The sequence below is a fragment of the Lathamus discolor genome, chromosome 5 (genome assembly GCF_037157495.1).
Source record: "Lathamus discolor isolate bLatDis1 chromosome 5, bLatDis1.hap1, whole genome shotgun sequence".
In the NCBI taxonomy this organism is placed as follows: domain Eukaryota; kingdom Metazoa; phylum Chordata; class Aves; order Psittaciformes; family Psittacidae; genus Lathamus; species Lathamus discolor.
Window position 1 is genome coordinate 109,895,815 of NC_088888.1, and position 17,381 is coordinate 109,913,195.

At 42.2% G+C, this 17,381-nt stretch overlaps 1 protein-coding gene across 4 annotated transcripts in view; it reads left to right on the forward strand.

Annotated features, from left to right (window-relative positions):
- The first annotated feature begins 11,961 nt into the window (after positions 1–11,961).
- The window catches only part of KIF13B (kinesin family member 13B), a 132,222-nt gene continuing 126,802 nt past the window's right edge, over positions 11,962–17,381 (forward strand). For all 4 annotated transcript variants that reach the window (XM_065681885.1, XM_065681887.1, XM_065681886.1 and 1 more), the window contains exon 1: positions 11,962–12,077. In XM_065681885.1, the coding sequence (XP_065537957.1) occupies positions 12,023–12,077 (55 nt within the window). In that variant the 5' untranslated portion in view covers positions 11,962–12,022. The remainder of the gene's footprint in view (positions 12,078–17,381) is intronic.

Below are 17,381 nucleotides of genomic sequence, written 5' to 3' on the forward strand. Positions count from 1 at the left end.
TAGTTTGGGTTGGAAGGGACATTAAAGATCATCTAGTTCCAACCTCCTGCCCCAGATGTCCCTGCTCATTGAAGAAGTGTTGGACTAGATGACATTTAAAGGTCCGTTCCAACCCAAACCATTCTATGATTCTATGATCACTCAACACATAGTGCCAGAAGACCTACAAATACTGCATATTGCTCATGATGATGAACATCCACAACATCCCTAAATAAACCCTTATGACCCAAAGCAGAGGTGATTCATATAAAGACCAGGCCTGTCCATCTTCTATCTGTTTATGTGTTCTGCAAAGCTGTGGTCAGCTCTGGGGTTATTCTTGACCGGGGAGAGGGAAGGATGAAGCAATAGCTGCTGCAGAGCAAAATGGTACCCAAGCATCTATGTCGCAGTATACTTGTGGTGGTGATACTGCTGGTTGCTGGATGGATAGAGGTTGCTTAGCAACTTCTTAGTACTCGAGAGGGAACATAAAAGCTGGTCTGGCATAGAGGTAGTGTTGTCTACCTGAGGGGTCACGGAGAACAGGAGCACCACTGCCACTGTTGTTTGTGGGGCCATACACCATGTTCCCTAGAGCATCTGAGACCTTGCTCCTATCATAACACTGATGTGGCAGTGCATCCAGTATTGCAGAATGTCCTGATGCCCAAAAGCCCATGAAGAAACACACTGCTGCTTAGGCACCTGCGTCCTGCAATGCTCTGGCATGGGAGCTCAGCCACACTCCTTGACTCTCCCATGGGACAGTAGCCCAAGCCCAGCTGGTACCCAGCACACCAGCTCTGGGACACACATCCCTTGAAGGTGCAATCCAAGGGCAGCCAAGAAATTAGCCCCTGGGATAAACTCCATGAGCAGTGTAACAAGGGAAGCGCGGCTCCAGCTATGGAGTTCTGGCTGGGGAGTACTGCTGGCATCTCCAGTGCTAGAGCAGCACCCAGTTAAATGGCATATCTGGAAAGGGAATCTTCTAAATAACTTACAGCCACTCTTCAAAACAAATCCATAAGCCCTTGTTTTGGGCTAGCTTACAGTTTTGCCTATATAAATCTGAATTTCCTAAAGTTAGTCCTATGAAGCTCTGCTGCTGTAACCTTGTGTTGCAAGTGCTCTTAAGCAGGAGAAAACTTCCAATAAAGCCTGAACAGTTAAAAATATGACTGTCTCCATGTCCAAGGAGATGCTCAGTCATGAATGTTGTCTGCTCCCTCTAGTCCTCCACAGCTTGTTTTTCCAGTTTCCTTGAGTACTGAAAATCCACCTCTTCTTTTCCCCCGTTGCAGAAGGTGTCTCTCACTTTCTCCACCCACTGAAGTCTGTACGTGGAAATCATACCTCCAAACAGGGAAGCAGGATCATATACACGTACCCTGTTCTTCTCCTCTTCCCTAGACACCACTTATCGCCATGCTTGGAGACAGGATCCTGGGCTTGATGGACCTACAGACTCCTCCAAGACAACCATCCTTGTGATGTGGAGATCTACCTTTGCTTAGTACCTACCTAATTGGAGTGAGGAACATCTTCTTTATTGGCTACTGCTCTTTTTGCCTACATTTTAACGTCATCTATACATTATTCTGAGGCTGCAAAGACTTGAAACTGTGCAGTCCTCTCACAGTAGAGAGACATCTGTGTTTCTAATCCAGAACTAACGTGTTTTCTAACAGCATAAGTCAATCAATTTATGCCACTTCAGACCAAAAACCTACAGATTTTTTAAATATATTTGCCTTCACAACATCAGACTCTGGTGTTTTTCTATTTTTTCTGTGCTACAGTTTTTCAAATTTCTCCTGAAAGCAGGAGGAAGCTCTTTAACATCACAGCAATGCCCTAATCTCCATCACTTACCTACCCAATGTTTTGCAGGTTCACTGTCAATCATGTGATACCCTGCCCTCCTAACTGCTGTCATTAGACTATTTTTATGTCCTTCACCCTCCTGTGACCAAATTATTTTGGTGAATACAAATTTTTCTCTGCTATTATATTTGTTTCTATGAAAATACCTACAAAGATACAATTGTGTGCAGTACAACATTTAAAGTAATTTGATATTATGTTATTTAAGGATCACACCAACGCTATCATGTGCCTTTGTTCAGGGATGGGTTTTGGATAGGAATGATTTTAAGCTGCAGGATAATGTCCCTGTGCATTTCAATTGCTCTATTACATTAATTCTTATGGGAAAATTTGTTTTCCTTTCCACCAAAGCACTAACCAGCATATTTTTTCGAGCCACAGTCTCACTGTTCAATGGAGCTCCTCTATACTGAATTTTTCTATCCAAAATTTTTATTTATGACATTTTTCTTTTAAAAGTCTTGCCTTTCCTTTGCAAGAAGTACAGTATTTCTATACTTATGCATGCAGGGCTGCGTTTTGTTTATATGTTTTGCTTTCTATCTTCCTGAATTCTGGTTCCTCCGCATGTAATCTCTAACAGCGCAACAGACTGACAGACTTTCAGCCTTTGAACAGACACACTGTTTCCGTAAGCAATTTGCAGTTTGTCTTTTGAGTTTTCCTTTTTTATCAGGTGCAGAAACACCAACATTAGGAAGGACTTCTCCACATAGTCTGAAACCTGTCCCTGTTCAACAGGATGAGGTTTTCTTGGCAAAGCTTGCACTGCAATTTCAACTAAATGTTAATTTAGACCCCAGCATCCAGGTTATACACAATAAGAATTCAGTTTGTATTCTTAGATTGATTATATTCTGTATTCTCCAGACTCTCACTTCTAGTTTTAAGGGATCTTCTACCAGCTGAGATTTCCATCTTCAGCTTCCATTGCATTCTAAGATTCCTTCAACCTTTCAAGCCTGTATATTAATTTCACAGTCTCAAATCCTTTATCGCGAACCAAATTTCTGACATAGAGTTGATATCTTGCAGGAGTTTCACTACTTCCAGAGGTACATTCTCATTGCATTTCTACAGCACAACTTGCCCTTTTTCATTTAAACAGAAGCTATGAAACAAATCTAATTCCTCAGACCTATATGTCTGAGGATTTTTTGTGGCAACATTTAAGCTCATCACTCGTTTCAACAGTATCATTTTCCCCCTGGAAAAGACAAGATTCTTGCAAGTATTTTCCCCTCTGGGGATTTTGGCTGCACACATGCTGCTGTGAAATCCTGCTTGTCTTGTCCATTGAAAGGGGCAGAACAATCATCCAGGGCACTCTGAGCTGTACATTGTGTTTGGAGCAGCCTCTGGGCATGGTCCTTGTGGTTCTCTGTTGGCTCCATCCTTCTAACCTTCTGAGGACATCAGGCAGGAATAATAATCTGGGCTCCATCCTTACAGAGACCACATAATCACTCTTAAAAGATCCCTGATGTTGCCTTTGGCAAGGGCAAATGAGACCTAGGCACAGTCTGAGTCTGAAAACCTGCACAAGATGAAGCTGGCAATGAAGCTTGTTTTATTCAGAGTTCATGGAGATTCAGAACTATCAAACAGGTTGTGTGAGCACTACTAGTCTAGGTTAGCTTAACACATACTTGGTGTTCATTAGCCAGTTCTTTGTACACGAGGAGCTACATACGTAAAAGGACTTGATTTAGTGGTGTAACTGCATCTATGCATCTGCGCAGGTTTATTCACACAGCCAGGAAAATGGGATAAAACCATAATTGTGACTAATAAATCTTTCTAAGCTAGTAAAACTCCATGGTGTATATGAAATCCAACACAGCACCAATTAACCAGGTGGAAAAGACCCACTTGTACATATGGTGTCATTTAAATCTAACCAGAGCTTATGCTAATGTAGCTTCATGTGGTCACAAGTTTTAGGGCCAAAATCTTTCACTTGTCTAGTTCTCAAAAGTATTAATAGCAGCCAGCAGGTGGGTAATGCCACTAAAGGATAGCACAGATGGTGTTAAAGCCATGAGTCGAAAGAACCTACTTGCTTTCAAACTCATCAGAAAGAGCAATCAAACCCTTTCTTGGAGGAGACATAACAAGAAACCCATCCCAGCGGATGAACTGCAGAGGTCCTCAGAGCAAAAATGGACTTATGGGATTCCCTGGATGCATATGCATGGACCAAAATATTGGTTATAGGGTAGAGAAGGAGCTGTGACTGAAGGACATAACAGCAGCATGCTTGCAAGCTTCTATGCTGAGAAAATATTGGAAAGGAGCTTCGGCTCCTGCAAAAAAAGCCTGCACAGTGCCTTTATTTTGTTGCTCATCCTCATATAAGAACCCTACAAAAACCCAAAGCTTGTTTAACAGTCTAACATTCACTTGCATCCTCAGGAAACATCTGACATACTGGTTCTGTACAAATAATCATAGCAGTACTGTAGAGATGACTTACTTGGTTTCCCAGTGGGTGTGTGAGTAAATTAGCAAAAATAAATGTCATGCGGCTATGACTTATTCTATGTCTAAAGGGCCTGTTTTCCCTCTGTATTTTTGTTTGTTTAACAAGTTCTTAATTAAATACTGTTTTCTAGCATTTGAACTAATGTGATGACACATGATAAAGTTGTTTAGAATTCAAACCCTCCTTGATTTCTCATTGTTGCAGAGGAATAGATAACAGTAATCCGAGCTCCTCCAGCCTGCTTTCCCCTAGTTGTATGCGTCTGTAACATCAGCTAAACGGAAGCTCTCATGTTCAAAAAAAAAAAACCCTACTGATCTGACGGCTTTGTATCGGTATTTTGAGATGATTACACGCAAAAACCTAATGTATGGGCTCCCCCTTCTGCCTGAGAACATCAGTGCATGAAAAAGAAGGGTCAGGATGATTTTCTGAAGTGCCAAATAATGCATAGTTCCTGTAAAATACTCTGGGAGATGAGTTGAACATCTCTGAGAAGCAGGAACAACCTGTTCCCAGAGCCACACACCTCTTTGTTAATCATATCAGAGCTGGCAGGGTAGAGGAAAAGCATCTCTGAGCACGGAGACGTCAATGGAGAACACTGGCAATCTGCAACCTCCAAATGGAAAAAGGCCACCAGGTTGTTTGGAGAGGGAGTTGCTACCCTTTACCAAACTATAAGTTAGGTCCTCTACATCTTCACTAGGAAGCTCAACTCTCACTATCCCAAATGGACAGAGACCAGCACTAGAGAAAGGGTGATTTATCCCATGTATCTTCAACACCTATTCTAGGAAAGGAAAATTGTCTTCTAGGTACTTTGGTAAGTAATTCCAGGTACTTCTTCTCTCTTTCAACTGCAAAGACAGGGTAGATAATTTATGTTGATGGGATGCTATATTTTTAGGAGCTGAAGTAAATGAGAAAGGTGCTCTCTAATTCCTATTCAAGCCTTCCACAAGTTTCAGAGCATCCTTGCAGAAAAAAAGCATGGAGTGGGAAGCAGATGATCTCATCTGTTTAAAATACAATTTAGCTCATGAGGCCAGAATGATCTGAAGACTGGAAGAAAAAGCAAAACTGACTCAAATTGGAGATAAAACATCAGCAGCTCTAATTATGGAAAGAATTGAAAACATACAGAAAGACACAGTGGGCAAATTCGTGGTTCATGTAGACCAGAGGAGCTGGGTACCTCCTGGGTACCTGGTCTCTCCTGGCTCTAGGATATACCATTGAAGGCAAATTCTGATATGGAACAAATCTAGATGTGCCCTGGCAAGTCTAGAAGAAACCACTCCAGTATTTCTTGTTCTGCTGTGACTTAATGAAAGTTTGCTCCTTGTGTGGGGCAATTTGTTAAGCTAATTCATGTGAATATTCAACCTGTAGGTGTCTGTTTTAATTCAAGTACTGCCTTCAAGTATACGTACAGCATCACCTATGAACTCAACTCGGGTGACTTATGGGAAGGGAGAGTAAGGGATGGCCCCCTCCCACACAGCAGAGCAACCAAAAACTGATTAAGAAAGATATGTACAAAGCTGAAAGTAGAAAACCTCATGTAGCAGGCAGTGGGAAAAGATCCCACCAACCTCTTGGCTAGCAAGATGGCTTTCCTTCATTCTTTTAACAGTGACAATTCATTATTTGACCATAGCCTATCAGTGACTTAGCACTTGTAGCACTTACAGTAGAATGTTTAATGTTACATGAGATCTCTCAAATAATTTGAGGCAGTGAAGGCTGGCTGCGTCTGGCAAAGCCCTGAGCACATAATTTCTATGAAAGTCCCCAAACACAACTGTCGTGAAACATCTGTATCAGCCTTAAGACTCGTTAACTGGCTGATTCTTCTCAATGCTTTACATTTTGATGTCTTTATTTGGCTTTTCATTAATTTCACGAGAGAGAGAAAAAAAAAAGAGAACTGAGGTTCTGCATTGAGTCTGAGCAAGGGTTTCTGCATGACTTTAGACTGTGTATTTCTGAGACAAAGATGCTGAAAATTCGTATTTTGCTACATCTTCACCAGTAACAACACATCATGAAGGGAAAAGAGAGATGGAGAAGGGAATTGTTAAGAAGAAAGAAACGCAGGGTAGCCTGTTACAGAAGAGCCTGGGGGACATTTTCATTCTGGAGCCACTTTCTTCAGATGCAATTTTTTGATCCAATATTTGCTGAATATTAGGAGCAACACCATAGCTGTGAAGCTTAGGAGCTTAGACCCTGGGAAGAGCCATGTAAGGTTTGTGGCAAGATCAGTGGAAACCTGCTGCCCAAATTCAGGGTGCCAAGACTGCATCTGTACCTCCATGTTTGGATGCAGTCTTTCAAGAGCCAGGGGAGGATTGCCAGCATCCCTTTGCTCTCCCAAAGGCTGGTCCAGGAGAATCAGTGCCATCAGGCGACGAGTGCTTGTGCTGCAAAGGGGCAGAAGTAATCCCCTGTCCCCAGCTTGCTTTTTAAAAGCAGCAGGAGAAAGTCACTAAATAAGGATAAGCAAGGAGAACATTGCAGTTAGGCCTGATTTTATTTTGTCCTTTAGCCACCGGGTGTCACTCTTGTCTGTAGAGGAAATTGCGGTCGCTGTTAAAATGTTTCACCGATAAATCCTGCAGCTCCCAGCGGCGACAGCAGCATCCCCATTTATCACAGCTTCCCAGGTTTCAAATCAAATCACCAACTCATTAAATAGGTGAGTATCTGGAGCCGGCATTTTGGCCTGAGGGGCGATTTGCTAAACGCAGGCAAAACAGATTAACTTTTTTATTATTATTAATGTAAATGCAGGTGGAAAATTTAAATCTGGGTTTGGATTGGGAGCTCAGCCAGTGTCCAGTTGATGTCTGGATCACTGTGCAGCTTCTGGAGAGAGGGAAGGTGAAAAAGTGTGGAATGGGCAGAAAAGCAAAAGAAAAGTGTCTTTTGCAGGTGTCCTCACTGCAGAAGTGGAGTCAGAGCAACATGATTCAGCAGATGAAGCTATAGCATATCCCAGACTCTGAAGTTAAGTCACTTCAGCTCTTACCGATCATGTATGTCAGGAGTACTCAGAGATAAATGCTGCAAACATTACGTAACTCTCTAAATATGCATTCTTCAGAGAATCAGTGATTGCCATTGTGTTGGGTTCTTTGCTTTTCGAGGACTACAAGATCATCTTGCAGCCACTAAACAAAACCATTAAACTAAACAAAAAAGCCCTGCTAATTTTGTATTTTTCAAGTTTTCTACAGATTCTCCATTTCCTGCAAAGACAGAAAACCTATTTTATTTTCAAATAAATGAAATCCAAAGTCAAATCTTTATCTGAGGAATGAACCACTCAAATAAAATGCCACACAGCTGGTAAAACCAGTCGCTTTGAAACACGTTGTATCAGCAAACTGGGCAGCTGATAAGAATAATAAGAATTTTTAGTCAATAAGATAAGAAAATTCTCATCTGAGCCTCATTCTGCCAGCACATAAATTGCTAATATTACCTGGCACTGCTGCCAGAGTTATGAATTTGCATTGAAATCTCACTGTACGGGAGAAGCACCCCAGACGAAGCAAAGCTAAAAGCAATTTCACTGCCATAAACAGGGCACAGATGAGGTTTATGGGAAGATGAGAGCCTGGCTATTGATTTGGGATTCCCTCTGGGTCATAGAGGGAAGAGCATTATGTCCCATAATGCAATGAATTTTATGACCAGGACTTTGAACTTTGGAATAACTTTTAAAAAGTGGGGGCTGATTACAAAAGGTTTGTTTCAAGCTTTATTCTTTTATAATCCAGTACTGCAGGAAAACTTCAAGAGTTCATTTATTTGCCCAGGAGACTGTCCACTGTGAGGGGCCCAGGCTCAAATACCCTTAGAAGTCCATACTAGGATCAGTAAAATTCAGTTATGAATGATCCTGGAAACTATTAATCCTTCAGTTTTACAGAGTTCCTATCAAAATAATAGAGCACAGGAAAGGTTTTGCTTAAATTAATGTGTGCCTCCTGAACCTGTGCGTGTGTGTAAAGTGTTGCATGAAAAATTCATCAATTCCTTAATAATAATAAAAAAAAAAAAAAAAGAAAGAAAAGAAAGAAAAGAAAAAGAAATTTGATAGCAAGCAGAAATTTGACACAACTGATTTGGAGAAATTGATTTTCTGCTTTATCCAGACTTTTTGACCTGTTCTTAATTTCCTTTGTTGATTTCTTTCTCAATTAGAGTTGAAAGAAATATATAACTACGTTGTCTTCTGTTTTTACCTATAAATGCCTACAGATTTCTACTACATTTATATATTGGTATCTTCAGGCTGAAAAGCAAGATAAACCTGAAGACAAAATCAGTGTATCAGAATAAAACTCAATACACCAGGGACTGGATAAAACAGAGAAATGTGCAACAGAATAGGTCTTGTTTTTTAAATGCTTTGCCAAATACTTTTGTGCTGAGGACCTGATTGTTGAAGATGCTAAAGAGCTGATGGATGCCGTGAACGCCTCCCAGTGTCCCACCAGGATCGTCCCAGTGGTGCTCGGCTTCTTGCAAAAGAGGACCCCAGTGGCAGTTCAGTTTGCATACGACTCACTAAGCATTGGAAGATCCTCTGGCTTAGGTTTCTAATGCCTGAATGATTTATGGGCAGAAACTAGGTCTACAGCAAATTCATAATTGATGCATCTTATTTGATATGCAGTCTAACAAAAGGAAAAAAGGACTGAAAATATGCTTGATTTGTTGCCTGTTATAATTTGGAAGAAGACACGTCCAAAAGACTGTCACGTTTCTAAGTGATCCGTATTCTAACTTGTTCATACTTTTCCCTGCATAAAAAAGAAAGCCAACTTATTCCATTGCAGCCTGGTGATACGCGCACCCCAAGCAGAGCAGAAATACAGGACACAGGAAATCGTTTTGATTTGGTTACTTCTAAACAAAGTAAATCAAAATTAGTTGCTTATAGAGGGTGGGACAGACTTGTTTTTCTATCCCCTCCATCACTGCCTTAATCCTTAATATGACCAGGTGGGTACAGCAATAACTGTGGCTCCTCAACCTGATGAAAATAGTGTTGCATTCAGAAACTCAATAAATGAATGGGAGGGAGAAGTAATGCCTCCCCCCCAAGGATGTTTTGTTAATTAAATTAGCATTTAAATAGCCAGAGCTAATCTGGGAAGTCAGCCCCTCATTACAGTAACTAGGAAGGGGGAAAAGAGCTGGAGACAATTCCCTACAAGATGGGGTTAAGTTGGCGTTTCACAAACTATTTGCCCAGCCTGTCCCTCCCAAGTGAAAGTTGGCACACACACCCCCCACCCCCACCCCTTTCCTCCCAGCATAATTAGCATGTTCCAGTGCTGTGAATGGAAACAATATCCTCCCTCCAAGCTGTGCCCCTCCAGGGAGATGCTTCCCACAGACTGTGAAACACCGAGCCAGGGAAAAGGCTTGTCGAGGAATTCACAGTGGGGTAATTACAGAGGTAGCTTGTGCCAGTGCAGGAGAAGTTGCATTATTGTAATTCATTGAGGACACAGGAGCTTGCATAAAGGAGAAGTCCAGAAGCAGGACTGGAGGGAGCCATGAGAAGTTATTGCCCCTGTGCGCCTTCCTCAAGCCCTGATAAAACCCGATGTTGAAGCTGAGGATGGTTCTTTGGGCTCTAAGGATGTCTCTGTCTTCGAAGAAGTTTGCAGAAGGGAGCAATGATTATACATGATTGCGGTTTCTCCTTGGCAGTTACAGCTGAAATAAGGCTAAAAGTGTGACTGTTCAGATTTTAAATCAAGGTCTTCATTCTGAATAGAAAACTGGAGCAAAGCTGGCAAGAATTGTATGCTTATGTTTGTTATCACCCATGTTCATGGCACTTAAAACATGCTGGCACTATTCGCTAGCAAATAAAAAGGTGGTATGTGATTCTTTCCCCCAAAGAATTGCTGTTTAGTTTTACATATAACAGAGAGACCAATGATAACTAATACCAGAGGAGAAGACACAGGAGGAAGAACTGGAGTTGGATGACGCCCGCTATCCCCAGAAGCACAACATCTGTTGGGTTTCAACCCTTTTGTTTAAATCAGATTCCAGGTGACTCAACCTGATGTAAAAAGAAACCAAGCCACCCTCCACATGCTGCTCATCGTGCCCAGCTGTAAAGCAGAGATTATATTTATCTCCATCACAAAGTACTCAGTTTCAGAAAACATTGGTGTGGTTTGTTGAGGCCCCAGCTGGAAAATACCACAAGAAGTTCAAAGCCGGGTTTCATCCTGTAATTGGATCCTCAAGTTCACAAGTGCAAGAACCAACTGTGCAAGCTGAAAGTGGGACACTGCTTCTCCCAACAAGAAACTGTCCGCAGCATCTGGCAGAACCAAGCTCTTAAGAACATGGACATTAATCCCATCTGTTACATGCCAACTTAATATTTGTATTCTCTCTGCTTTGCCAAGCTATTCTTCAGGTCAAGTAAGCATGAAATAATAGACATTGAGTGTAATTCTTCTGGGCAAAAAGTGTTACCATCTGAAATCTTACCTCAAAACCACTTGGAAATGTGTAATTTATTTATTTATGTCATAAACCTCCATTCAGTGTTGAACGGCCAAAAGATTACAGTTCTGAATTCAAGTTATTTTCCTGTCCTCGACAAAATCTGGCCTTTCAAAATAGCACAGAAAGAATCCTTGTTTCGAATTACAGTACCAGCTGCAAGGGTTTTCAACCATGACCATTTAAAAGAGATTTTTGGGTTTTTTCCATCTTTGCATTATAGTTTCATTCTCAGTCTTTGTGATCAGTAGCTGTGGTTGAGTGGTTGAGCCTTCTAATAAAGGTAAATTGTAATATTGTTCAAACTGTGTCTGATTATTACTGTTGAGCTCTTTTAGTGAGCCACCTTCACTAAGCAAATCGCACTGGGCCTGTTAATAACAGTGTGTTGATGGAATACCAGAGGTTGCTCAGTGAAACCAGACCCAGACATCACCCAAACCCATGGTCTATATGTTAGGTTACGGTTTGTGATCTTTAATGTGGGGTGATCTTCAAAGTGATTTCTAGCAGGCGAAAACCCTGAGGACCAGCAAAGGAATCCCTGTTTGGTTTTTACTTCCAGAGTAAAAGTTGTGAGGTTTTTAGTCTCGGTGGTGATGCTGCTGTCTGCTCGGCATGAAATATCACAGTGTTCCCCAAAAAGAGGCATTGGGGCTGCACTGAGGTGCGATGGGGTTCACCTGCAGCCACCCAGGGGTTGAATGGCAGGACCCGGGGTGACCCTCAGACCTTCCTGTCAGTGCCCTGTTGTGCAACATAGCCCACAGACTCCATATGGGGCACCCCACAAGCTGAAACCCCTCTGTTCTGAGGACTACATATCCCAGCATGCAACGCTCCTCCTGCAGGCTGTGACAGCAGACAGAACTACAGCTCCCAGGGTAGAGCGCGGCGCGCTCTACCCCTGTAGCAGGCGAGCCGCCGCGGTGCACGCTGGGAGCTGTAGTCCGACTGGGCGTTGGTCACGCACGGTGCCTCCCTCTCGCCGCCGCCGGTCTCACCCCCCTCCCGCCCCGCTCCGCGCTCCTCCCCGCGCCGCCGGGTCTCCCTCCGTAGACGGAAGCCGAGGAGGGACGAGGGAGTCGGGGAGGTTGGAGCGGCACGATGGGAGACTCCAAAGTGAAGGTGGCGGTGCGCGTCCGCCCCATGAACCGGAGAGGTGAGACCCTCCTCCCTCAGCCACCCCCCGCTCCCTTCCCGGAGGGCGTGTGAGGGGGGAGCGGCCTGAAGGACAGAGTGGGGCGGGAGGCCGGGGGTGCCGGTCCCCGCAGGTGTCCGTGTGTCCCGGCGCCGGAGCGCGTTTAGAGGTGTGCGTGTCGGCTGCGGGGAGAGTATGTGTGTATCTGTTTATTTATGGATTATATACGCGTGTGGAGGTGCAGGGAGGGAGGTGTATGGGCGAAGCACACGAAGCAGCTACCTTCGCTCCGACATCGATTTCCTAAACCCACCCTGGTTTATGGGACTTTTATCTCCCCTTCTCCTTTCCGGGGTACACCCCTCCCTATACCTCTTGCACCTGCTTTACAGCCGGGCTGTACCCTGTTACTAGCTGGGAAAGCTCTTCCTCCTTCCTGCTTTCTGGGGTTTTGGGGGGAAAATGCCTCTTTCTGTATTTTTTCCTATACTCATTCAGCCCTCAGCTTTGTACCCCCTCTTCTTACTCCTCGATGATTGAGTGGGACAGAGTTAGCCAGGTAACAGAGGCACTCTAAGGGCAGACGAAACAAACCCAAGAAAACGTGGAAGAGGAAGTGGGAACTGACAAGATTTTTTTATTGTTGTTGGGTTGGTGGTTTGGGTTTTTTTCTCCCCTCAGTGAAACTTGCCTAAGGGTTATGTTAATCAGACCGTGGTCTGGGCATCTGTTTAAGTGTTCATTACTTGTCTTAATTAGAAAAACTTGCTCTTCATGATGAGGAAGCAAGTATGAGAAGGCAACTCCAGCCAAGGAATGAGCAGGTGAAGAAGGCAAAAAGCCAAGAAACATGTAGGGCGGCTTTTCCCCCCACATTCTCACACAAGTATGCCAGTAATTCCTTTTGGGGAAAGGGAGTCCAGTGAAGTCAGTTTAATAGCTGACGCAAAAAGAGGGGGGTGTGTGCGTTCTTTATCTTCTGTATGATCTGAACCAGAATTGCTCTTTAATTCCTTTCAATAAATTAGGATAAAAGGTTAAGGTGTTGAATAGAGTATTTCTATACCTTTTAAAATAAAAGCAAGGGCGTTCATCAGCACTCTAGAGTCCCACATTCAGAACAGAGGAGATGGAGTTGATGTCCCTGCATTCTGGTGGGTTAGGGCAGTTGAGGAGCTGAAAGATGGTGCCTTGTTTCAGTGACAGACATAGGCTTTCCTCTTGCTCATGTCCCTTTCCTGCCTTCCTTGGCTGTGACCCAGGCATCTGACTGTATAGTGCTCTTTACCCCTGGGACTATATAATGATTCAGGTTGGAAGGGACCTCTGGAGGTTTCTAGTGCAACTCACTGCTGAAAGCAGGTCAGATTAGGTAAGGCTGCCCAGGGCCTCCTTCAGCCAAGACTTGAATCTTCAAGGATGAACAATGCACCTCTCCTTCCTGGTGTATGTTCTACATATGTTCAGCCTCAAGACTGTGCCCGTGTAACAGGTCTTCAAGATGTTTCCAGTTAGGGATTGAGTTCAGAAGCTGTATGTGGGGAGGAAGTGGTGGAAATAAAGGGGGGAAAAATTATGGAAGAGTATAGATTTAGAGCATTATGTGTGTTTGAACCTTCCTGGGGAACATTATAACACTAAGCTGCATGAATCTGGGAGAATGGGAGAGTGTGTCTTGTTACTGGAGCTGTTTTATACTGCATAAACTTTAAAATGTTATGGACTGGAGAGGATGAGGTATGACTGCTTAGTAGGAGGCTCATCCAGCAGTGAGGGATGTTTGAGTTCATCAGAAGAAAGAGGGACCTGAACCCCATGCTCTTTGGCACAGAGCTGGGCAGTCAGGGCATTCCTCCTCTATATGAACCACTTTGCAGCTATTAAGCATCCCGTTATTTTGTGAGTGATACCTAAATCTACGTAAGCCTAGCTTAAAAGATGCATGTCTTTTTCTCCCTGAAACAAAATATTCTAGAATTGATTGGTTTTGTTAGTTCTAAAGAATTGATACCTCTGTGTAGTATTTCTGATGCTCCTAGAATTTCTAGAAACAAAGTGATATGAAGCCTAGTATCTTTCTTACCTATTTAAAGAATTGTGTAACTGATTTTCTGAGAAATCATCCCTTTGTAAAACTTCTGTGGCTTTGCTTTTTCAATAGGCTTTGAGGCAGGAGGCAGCTCAAAGGAAGCTCTCTAATATGTACTTTGTTCTAAGCAGTATTTGTATGAAGTTCTGGGCCTTTGGACCTGAAGCAAGTATTTGTTTTCTTTGGGATCACGAGTAATGTTCTTTCCTTCCCTCTGCACCGAAGGGCTTAAAATTGCAAATCTATCAGATGGTTATGACTGTTGAAATTTAAGCTTTGAAATATTTCTTAGTGTTTACTTGTGGTGGTGGTGGTTGTCTTTAGTGTTTGAATTATGAATTTCTTAAGGCAAGGGTTTATTAGGTTAATAAAAGTGGCTTGTTTAACTGTTACTAATTTATGCAGCTCATAAAAGTATAATAGGTTCCTTGCGTGCATATTGAAGAGATTTCTCTTTAATATTTCCAAATAGTTCATTGTTCATAGTATTTGCATTTCAAGGTGATAGTACTGAGGGTCCTGCTTCAGTCTTATGCAAAGTGGTAATCTATTGGTTTATAGTACTAATTTTTAGCAGTACAGAGGAAGCATTCCTAATTGTCCTTGGGGTTTCTTGGGTTTGGGGTTGGTTTTTTTTTGCATCGACATTACTTTTTTGCATCTTGCTTCAAATTAGACCCCAATTCTTCAAACTGTGGGTGGAATCTGTGCTTTTGTAAAACTTCCATGTCAGTACACTGCAGCATCATGTCTGGAGTTGTAGACTCTGCCAGGTAGCAGAGTGACTTATGGTTTTACGTACTTTCTACTTTGCAAACTGGCATCTCGATTAGCGTGCTATTATGAATGAAATAATTCAGTACTGTTTTGTTAGCTAAGACTTTGTTTTCTGTTTTCTCAGTTTTGTCATTCATTAAAGTGTTCTCTAGTGCACTGCTTTTTTTTTCAGATGGGTTTTTGATAACAATCAGTAGTTCTTGGGCTGTTGCATTGTAGAGTTGCAGTGGATTTCTTTTTATGAATATTGTCAATGTTTGACTTCACTTAGCAGATATTCATTATATTTCGAGTAAATGCTGTGCAAAGTTCAAGCCATACCATGAAGCAAAGCAAAAGACAGCTGGAGGCTTTTTAATTAAGATTTGTCTTACTGAGTATTGTTTTCAGGCGATGTTGGTGTACAGGCATCACAGAAGTACATTTAAGTCCTTGTGTTTCCCTGTGCCTTTGAATCAATTCGGTGCAGTGTTAATTAAAATACAACATCTTTTATCAGTACTGAAAGAATATGACTTATGCTAAAGGGTCTGGCTGATGACACCTCAAGCCAGTCAAAACTACCACTGCTGTGTTGCTACATCTCACTTGGGTTAATACTTTATTGTTTGAACAAGAAAGGCAGGAAGCTAACTGAAAGAATATCATGTGTTTAGTGCTGTGGGTGAATTTCTCAAGGAGCAGTAGAAGTACCTGTGCTGGCACAGGGGTGGGTGGTGGCACTGCACAACTTGGGTCAGGAATGATGGCATGGCTGTGCCAGGTTTGATCAGTGAGGGACCACAGCCTGTATACCACCAACGCTGCCGGATTAAACTGTTTGTAGAATTGTGGTGTAAGACTTATAGCTTCCAGTTTAAATAGCTAAATTGCCTGTAAATACATTAAGGTATCTATTATGTTAATGTATATATTCATGCAGACTAGTTTCTTTGTTCAGTCACGGATATTTTTGTGCTTTGATGATAAAGATTCGGTCTCCAGCTCTTATAAGGGAGGAATTTTCTTCTGTATCAGTGCAAGCTTCTGATCACCTTCTTAGGGGCTAATTTTGCATCCTCCTCCTCTTTGGGGAGGTTGCATTTCCAGTCACTTGAAATGTTTTTTGTTTTGGGGGAGGAGATGGGGATTGTTCTTGCATTTTTGTTTGTTTGTTGTTTGCTTGTTTTTCCACTGGAGATTACAACGGAAATAATTTATCTATAAATTGGAATTTGTGGAAGCAGTTTTACAAGATTAATTTTTATATTAGAGTAAATGAAATGGCACCTGTTATAACCTCATGGCAATATGCAAAACACAAGGCTTTTCTTCACTATTATCCTTGTCACCCATGACTGTCTGGAGTTTTTACTATTCCATCGTGATTGTTGATAACCTATAAAATCTTGTTTGTGGTGGGAGCAGGATTAGCCCAGGGATACTGTGGTAAATGTGTGAAGCGTGTAGAGTTAGTGTTTCATCTTGCGTTACTCAGTGAGGCAACTGTATTTTAAGAACTCCAAGGTGTTACAGGCTTACTCCTCACAGCCAGTCTCTGAGACTGCCAGTCAGTCCAATGTGGGTGCTGCAAAGGCAAACAATTCTTGTGCTAATTACATCTTCAGAACTAGCCTAAAGGGCGGTATGAGATTACCTTGCTGCTCTGGTTTCACTTTGCTCCTCCTTAAGTCAACAGAAGATCAGATAGACACACTCTGAATGGTTCTGCCTTGGTTTTTGGGCGGCTGGTGGCAGACCAAACGCTATTGTGTTTCATTCTTTTTAAATCTGAAGCCTGAAACAAATGCAGCAGCACAGAGTTGTGTGTTGAACTTCCTCAGAGCTATTTGCTGCATTAGAAAGTCACCAGGCTGATTTATTTACTTAGTCTCCATGAGCTGAGCATTGTATGCAGCAGCAGAACTGGCTGTGCATACAGTTAATGTCCAGATACACGGAGTGCCTTTACTAAAGCTGCTTGGCAAGCTCTTTTTTTTTTTTTTCTTTTTTTCCAGAAAATGAAACAGCAGAAGATAGAATACACTTTTTGTATCATTTGTACAATGTAGCATTAACATGTGAGAAGAGCTTGCTTGCATTCAAGGCGCTTGTGAGTTTGAGTTCACTTGCACCTCATCCTGAAGATTTGATAGTATTGTGTGCCCTTCCAGATGCGCTCATGCATATTTAATGATTTCTAATTGCTGCAAAATGAAAATTGCATGAATCATATTTGCATGGTTCGTGTATATATATATATATATATATATATATAATCAGAGAAGCTCGAAAGATGCCTGCTTAGACTTCATGTTTGTATGACTTAAAGGAGTCAAATTACTGTATTTTTGTCCAGAATGTATTGGTCTCTATGTCTTATAATTAATGTCCTAAAAGCACCATTACTCTTCCCACCCCTCCCCATTTAAGCTGTTAACATTGTCATTTAGATCTAAGTTATTTTCATACTCTCTCAT